This window comes from Lupinus angustifolius, chromosome LG06 (assembly GCF_001865875.1).
Source record: "Lupinus angustifolius cultivar Tanjil chromosome LG06, LupAngTanjil_v1.0, whole genome shotgun sequence".
NCBI classification, from domain to species: domain Eukaryota; kingdom Viridiplantae; phylum Streptophyta; class Magnoliopsida; order Fabales; family Fabaceae; genus Lupinus; species Lupinus angustifolius.
The window spans coordinates 29,024,487-29,032,813 of NC_032014.1; the positions used below are offsets into that span (position 1 = coordinate 29,024,487).

The 8,327-nt window shown below is 32.0% G+C and overlaps 1 protein-coding gene across 4 annotated transcripts; it reads left to right on the forward strand.

Annotated features, from left to right (window-relative positions):
- On the forward strand, positions 2,103-6,290 carry LOC109350731 (golgin subfamily A member 6-like protein 22). Of its 4 annotated transcripts, XM_019592008.1 has the most exons (4): positions 2,103-2,322; positions 3,837-5,847; positions 5,878-5,968; positions 6,002-6,290. In XM_019592008.1, exons 1-4 carry the CDS (start codon positions 2,281-2,283, stop codon positions 6,117-6,119), a joined length of 2,262 nt encoding a protein of 753 aa, XP_019447553.1. In that variant the 5' UTR covers positions 2,103-2,280; the 3' UTR covers positions 6,120-6,290. The 4 variants fall into 4 exon arrangements, with proteins under 4 accessions (XP_019447553.1, XP_019447552.1, XP_019447551.1 ...); XM_019592007.1 differs by having other exon boundaries at positions 2,105-2,322; positions 3,837-5,968; XM_019592006.1 differs by having other exon boundaries at positions 2,105-2,322; positions 5,878-6,290.

Here is an 8,327-nt window from a genome sequence, read left to right on the forward strand (position 1 = left end):
TTTTAGAAGAAATCAAGAATAATGTTAATGAATAGGGTGAATCATCTCACGTTTTAGACCTACCTTGGCTTGACTTCTCTACCCATTTTTATTTTTAAATAATTAGAGGTGTCGAATATTTTTTATATTATATATCGAGACCACTTGTACAGTTGTACTTGTGCTAATTGCTATTATTGTAGTCATATATTTGTATCAATTTTATTTATTACAACATAATAGCATTGTATACGTTAACTTAGACTATTATCATATTAAATTAAAGGGCACATACTTTATTCATATACCAACAAAACATTAGTCAAGTGGTTTTAGGTTATGCTAGATCTTCATATGACCAAAATGTCAATAATTTAATTCTTGAGAGCAATTTTTATTGACTTAGTCAACCATAAATCATGAAAGAGATTAATTACTTATATGTACTATTAGTAGTAACAAAAAAAATAATTAAAGAAGAATCTACTTTAAATGTAATATCACCTAACATAAATTAAAATATGTCATATTTACGAGTATTATAAGCATTTTGATTAAGAGATCTAAAAATAGATATAACACATTAAAAACCACATGTTTTAAAATTTAATATATTTAAAATAATTAATTTTCAATTAAAATTTTGTATATTTAATTAGGTAAAGAAAATAATAAATCAAATTTGTATAACTCAAATTGGTTCTAGTAACATGGATGCCAATAATTCCACAACCTCTCATTCCACGTACTTGCCGACATCTTTATATCTCCGACATCAATAATTTCCTTTTCCGGATAAATTATTTGGCCCACTAGTTTTTATATATATCTTTTTTTTCATATGTAACATATGTGGTTGTAATTTAGTTTAAGAAAAACATGGATTAAATTTTGGCATGATGTAAGAAAAAGCCTATTTAAACAACTTCTTATCAAAAACAAAGAATTGACGTTTTTGATACTAGTGTGTATAGGCACTTCGTGCCTACTGGCGAATATTATGTGATACTACATATTCAATTTTTATATATTTCATTTTTTGAATTAAAATGTATTTGTTGTGTTCAGTGTACTTTATATTATATTTTGGTGTGTTTATGATAATATTTAATTTAAGGTGAGATATGAGGTTAATTAATGTATTGGTGGTAGTTTCTTAGGATTATATAGTTTTTTTGTAAAAATTAAATAATGTTAAGGGTAATATAGGAAATGAAAATTACACCATGATGGAAGTTATTTCAAGTTTTGGCTTTATATATAGTATAGATAATAATGTATTTTAAGCTCTTTTACCAAGCTCAACCTATTCACTAACAACCTTGAAAATATGGAAATACAAGTTGAGATACTTGCCAGTATTAAACTTCCAATATTAATATTGAGAAGGAAATGAAGTTTGACAAATTTGTAATATTATTTTATTAAAAATAAATAAAATTTGGACTGTTAAAAAATTCTCTACACCACATATAAGTAGCTGTATTTAGTATAAGACTCTTCAGAATTAGAAATATCTTTTATACAAATATAACTAAGGGTGTGTAGGATCCGACTATATTCGCTAACTCGGTATGGTCTGATCATGATCGAGTCTGAATAGTATCAAATCTTATTGGGTCTATGACTGAGTTTGAATTTAAAAATTAGACACAGTCAATATTTAGGGTTGGGTAGAGACCAAACATGATCGGACCAGATCCATCCCATGGTCACTCACATATAATGATTGTATGTATTTCTATTCAAATACGTACGAAGTGACACTTTTTTGGTCGAAACATCATTGATTCTCTAATTTTTTACCATATATACACGATTAATAATATATACATATCATTATATACGACAGATTAAATATTCATAATAACAAATAATATTGAGAAAACTTTGTCTAAAATAAGTTTGCATGATATTTAATCGAATCTAAAATCGGTATGGATTAAAAAAATGACCCAACCAACATATAGAACTAGGTAAAAACAAACCTTAACGAGTCTCACTCCAACATTTCTCAGCCCTAAATAGTTAATACAACCTTAAAATATGAGATGAGTGAGGTGTGAGACCACACATTTGAAAATGACTCAAACCTTTATCTTCTTATCCCTTTATTCGTGTGATATAAGATTACACCACCCTTACAAGAAAGCAATAATAAAAAAAACCTTAGATGGAATCTTACAACCAAAACCAAAGTACTTCCACACTTGTTATTCCTTTATCAAATTAGTTTATTATTATTGTATCCAATTCTCCATATAACACGTTGAACCTTCTTTCACTCTCTCTATTATTGTTATGGCTTTTTCTGCATCTCTTCGCTCTCCTTCCTATTCTCAGGTTCCTTCCTTTCTCTTTTTTCCTTTACCATTCATCACATATATATATATAAATATATGTATATAGATATATGTATATATGTGTATATTTATGTATATAGATATATGTATATATGTGTATATTTATGTATATAGATATATGTATATATATGTATATATGTGTATATTTATGTATATAGATATATGTATATATGTGTATATTTATGTATATAGATATATGTATATATGTGTATATTTATGTATCTGTATATATGTCCTTAATTACATGTATTTATAGATATAGGTACAGTTAGTTTGAGCTTGAAAATATTTGGTTTTGTAAGTTGCTTTTTCATATAAATCAGAAACTGTATATGGTTAAAACTTAAATAATCAAATTTTTTATAGTGATTTATTGTGCTTGTATTTGTATTTTGGAACGCACCCTTATGCCATGTTTGGTTCAAAGGAAAGGATTTGAACGAAGTGGAGAGGAAGCAAAGGAACATAAGACTTCCCCCAACTTTGCTCAAACCAAACATAGCAAAAGATCATATAAGTGTAATATCAATATATTGGTAGTGTAGAGATTTATATATAGTCGATGTGTCATTCACCATTTATTTGGGTTATGTCTTTTGAAGAATCAATAATAATTAAAAATGAATGATTGTTGATATAATGACAGTGTAAAAAACTCTTATACTTCGTATATATATATATCTTTTTCTCATAAGGTAATTGCATGTTACATATGCTAGAGCCCCATAATATTTGTTTCTTTCTAAAAAAGTAATTAGAAGTTTAAATTTAAGGAGTGATATAATGCACAAGGCAATTAAGTGAAAATGTTATTTTCTAACTCATAGTCTATATATAAGTTATAAGAGAAACAACCTTGAGAGTAATATTGTAATGAAATTATTACTCTTACCTCTTCCTATTTAATATCCAAGTTTGAATTTTTTTAATTCTGATTTAACAACCGCATCTAAAAGTTATAGTGCATGCATTAATTGTTATTTTTCATGTTTAGTTTTATTTAAAAATAATTATTTACTACCGGTAAAAAGGGTATATTTGGAAACAATACAATAAGTGTGAATCAACACAATCATTACATTTGATTTATATTCAATGATGGGTTAAATTGAATGGAATAAAGTCAACATAGAATTGTTTGAAAGCGTATTATGAAATGAAGTGTAACTATAAGTTACATCCTATTTTAAACACTACAACCTACTATAGTTACATTCCACCACATTTATAATAATAACAACCAAGTCTTAATCCATGATGTGAATGAATTTGTACAGTTGTTAGAATTTGTACAATTGTCGGAATTTGAACATATACACACACTTTATGTCGCACAACTTGAACAACTGATTTCTTTTTTGGTGATTAGAATATCAACTTAGAACTCAACAATATTAACGACTAATCAAAAGTTATAAAAATCAAGCTTAAGCATATGGTTCATCAATCTCTGAATATAAATCATGATTTGTAACTGTTTTGTATTCCTTGCAGCTATCTTGCTCTATTAGGTGCAACAAGAAGCATCATATTCACAATAGAATAGATTTTGTGTCAACCAACCTAAGAAAAGGTAGAGGTCATCTTTGGAAGACGGTTAAATCGGTATTGAATGACAATAGGCCTAGTTTTAACAACTACGGAGCAGCCGAATCGACGAGAGTCCTCCGCGAGAGATTGTTCGAGCAGACACAAATGCTGGAACATCAGATGGTGAATGGAGCAAGAGGAGAGTATTTTCGTGATCAAGAGGTTCGACTCGGTTTCAACCTTCGAATTCTGGAGTCGGATCTTCAGGCTGCACTTACATCTTTGAAGAAGAAGGAAGAGCACCTGCAAGAAGTTGAGAGGATGGTTTTGTTAGAGAATAATAAATTGAACCTTACAAAGGAGGAGTTAGCGCGACAAGAGTCGAAAATTGCGTCTACTCGCTCTAAGTATGAGAAATTGGAAGAGGAGATGAATGAGGCTAGTGTTAACTTGGTTTCTCAAGGTAGTCAGATGGAAGAAGTGAAACTCCGGCTTAGGGAACAAGATCAAGAGATTGCTACTTTCCGAATCGCAATAACTTTGAAGGAAGAGGAAATGGAGAAAATGAAGATTGATTTGGAAAAGAAGAGCCAAGAAGCTGCTTATGTTAATTCCGAACTTAACGATAAGGCTCGGCTTCTGAATGAAGCGAATGAAGTTATGAACAAACAAGAAGTTGAGCTTCAAGAATTGCGTAAAGTTGTCGAAGAAAAAGAAGAACAATTACACGCTTCTTTGGCTCAAAGGAAACTTGAAGAAGAAAAGATGAAGGATGCAGAGGGCATGTTGGAAAAGCAGGTAATGGAATGGCTTTTGGCACAGGAGGAGTTGAAGAGACTTAGAGATGATGCTTCAAGACATACACATGAGAGTAACGAAACTCTCGAAGATTTCGGACGGGTGAAGGCGCTTCTCAATGATGTGAGGTCGGAGTTAGTTTCTTCTCAGCAATCGCTTGCATCTTCTCGAAACAGAATTGAAGAACAAGAGCGGTTATTGGAAGAGCAACTGGCTGAACTTGTAGAACAAAGGGAAAGTGTAATGTCATACACGGAAAGCTTGAAAAATGCTCAAATAGAAATGGAGAGTGAAAGAGTGAAACTTAGGATTGCAGAGGCTCGAAACGAAGATCTCGAATGGGCTCTATCAATGGAAAACGCGCTTGTGAAGGAGTTACAAGAGGAATTGAAAAAAGAAAGAACTTCTTTGCAGCAAGCAGTGCAAGAGTTGTCTTTACTGAAAGAGGAATTAGAGAAAAAAAGTGCTGAATATGGAGAATTGGGTGAAGTTCTTCGTGTCAAAGAGTCGCAACTTGTCGATGCTAAGCTACAAATACAACATTTGAAATCCGAAAAGGCGTATCTTCAGGTTATGTTGGAAGAGAAAGACTTGGAACTTTCTGATGCTAGGAAGATGCTGGTGGAATTAAACCATGAAATATATGATCTTAAGATGCTTATGAACAATAAAGAAACACAACTTATTGATGCAACCAATATGCTGAAGGAGAAAGATGAGCATGTGAAGATAATCGAAAGCAAGCTAAACGATACAAACTTGAAGGCTTTTGAGGCTGAAACTGCAGTCGAATGGATTTTAGAGCTTACAAACAAACTCGTTTCTTCCATTAAGGATGAAGAATTTAATTCATTAAGACCAAAAGTTGAAACAGGCAATGATCTACTCGAACAACTAATGGAGGAGCCTACTAATGAAATGACATGGCTACAAAAACGACTCGAGAATGAGCTCGAGCTGACCAAAGAAAACTTGAAAACAAAGGAAATGGAAGTTCTTGCTGCACATAGGGCTATAACAATAAAAGATGAGGAGCTTAAAGCGACTCGTGAAAGATTGGACGCGAAAGATGAAGAGTTAAAAAAAGCAAGAGCAAATTTAACCGATGTGACCAATCTTAAGAGACTACATTCTTCAGTGAGGGAGAGAATCAATGAGAAAAGCATAGGAGAATTGGATGTTGAGAAGCTCGAGCTCGAAGTAGCTCAACTTGAAGCTGAAGCTGCTACTAGTGCTCTACATAAACTTGCTGAAATGAGCATACAACTTTTCAATAAGGCTATTCAAAGTGTTGAAGCTAATAACTATATCAACATCATGCCAAATAATGTTAATAACACCAATTTGGCCTCAAATATCAATTTCACTATGATAAAAACAGGCGTTGTTAGAATATCAGCTTTGACAGAACAACTTGTGAGGGAAGCTGGTATTGTTGTTGTAAACTAGAAGATATAATGAAGAAGCTTTTCGTGAAAAGCCATTGCAAGCAAACTTTAACATTTTCATTTATTTTGCAAGATATGTACATAGGTCAAAATATATTTACTTGTATATGTATTAGTTACATTTATAGTGTATTTGTTTTAGACAACATAAGTTAAATCAATATATTTTCATTATATTAATTGGAATGTATAACACATGAATCCAAAAATGGATGTATTTACTTTATTGTTAAATGTATTTTTGGTATTTGAAAGGTTACCGAAATTTGGTTCTAGTTATATTTTTTCATGTTTTGATCCTAATATGTTCCAAAAATATGATTTATTCCCTAGTGTAGAAATAAAGCAATTAGGATACAAAAAGATATATTAGATGGGAAAAAGTCCAATGCTTATAACATTCATCACCTTGATGAAACGTGTTATGATGAACTCTTTCAATAATGCTTTTAACGTGCTGAAGTTTCTTGGGAAAAAAATTAAACTATTTTGCAGGAAGTGCTTGTATCTAGGGTTTTTAAGTGTTTAGGTTCATAACAAGAACTAAATCTAACCTAAATTATATATATATATTTTGGATCCAATAATAATTGATTTAGTTTTTGAGTTTGTCTTTGATAGTAACTAAACCATATCCTACAATTAAAAGAAGTAATAACAATCACATTATTATGACATTTTACTAATACTTTATAGACTACATACGAACACACATAAAACTTATGAACACTCTATAGACTACATGCGAATACATAAAATACATGAACACTTTATAAACTATATGAGAAAAAATAAAACACATGATTCTCAATCTCATTTAGTTACTGCTTGTTACCGTAGCTCGCAACAATTCTGAATGACACGAAATAATCCTTACTGGTTGAGTCACGACCAATCGCTCTCTTTAAGACATTTTGTGGCACTGCCAAAATTGTACAAGCACACTATTAACCACGCCGTCCCCAGGATAAAATAGTCTAGTTCTCTATTATACGATGTCTTACTACACTGTAAGAATTAATCTCGAATACATCCACAATATGACTACGAGTACAAATTCACGAATTCCCACAGTATGGTTGCTTGTGCCAATTATATTTTCCACAATATTGACTAAGAATGTCAGTTCTCAAAATTCTCAGTTTAACTACCTGTGCCAATTCTCAAGTGTCACAGAAAGAAAGGGGGAGAAGGTTGTCAGAAATGCGTCGGCGAAATATAAGGGGGAGAAAGAGAAGTTGTGAGGTAAACACCTTCAACTTGGTGCGAATTGTAATGTGGGGAGGATGCCTCTATTTATAAACTGAGGCCTCCAACGACTCCCCCATCCGATGGTGTAAAAGATCAAATGACTATATGTAGGGATGGCAAAAAAACCCGTACCCGCGGGTAAAACCCGTACGGGCACGGGTACGGGTCACAAACGGGTACCCACGGGTATTATAAATGAGTTTTTAAAAATACCCGTAGTATATACGGGTGGGTACGGGTATTATGGTACCCGTACCCGCGGGTACCCGTTATTATATGATTAATATATTATATTTAATTAAAATAAAAAATATATTATTCTAACATTTATTACACTATGTATATTTTTTCCTTTTACTTTGTTTACATGTTTTATTGAGTCTGGTGGTGAAACACTCTACAAATATTATTACATGTGTAAAAACACACATGTTTTACAAAGAAAATATATATATTTTTGTTAAAAAATGAGATAAAAAAATCACACAAATGGAAACTACCAATAAATTTAGCATTTTTGTCAAATATTCAATCAAACGCTAAAAAAATAATTAAGTTTCATCTTATTTAAAACACAATTTAAGTAAAAAGTTAAAAAATTATTTATAATAGAGAAACCCGCGGGTACCTGTTGTACCCGCGGGTACCCAGAAATACCTGCAAATACCCGCTCACGGGTACCCGTACGGGTAAGGGCGGGTATGGGTATTACTCTTCTATTTTGAAACGGGTAGCAGGTAGCTACTACCCGTGCCCGCCCGTGCCCGTTGCCATCCCTAACTATATGATCCAATGGTGCAATATATTATCACCCAACGCCTCTATTACCAACGACTCTATTTTAAATGCGTGTGTTGACTTGGTCAACACAAGGTCCAAGCCAAAATAGCCCAAAATAAAATAAATAAATATTTATTTAAAAAGAATGTTGGGCCTGAACACGAGCCGAGTCGGCCGG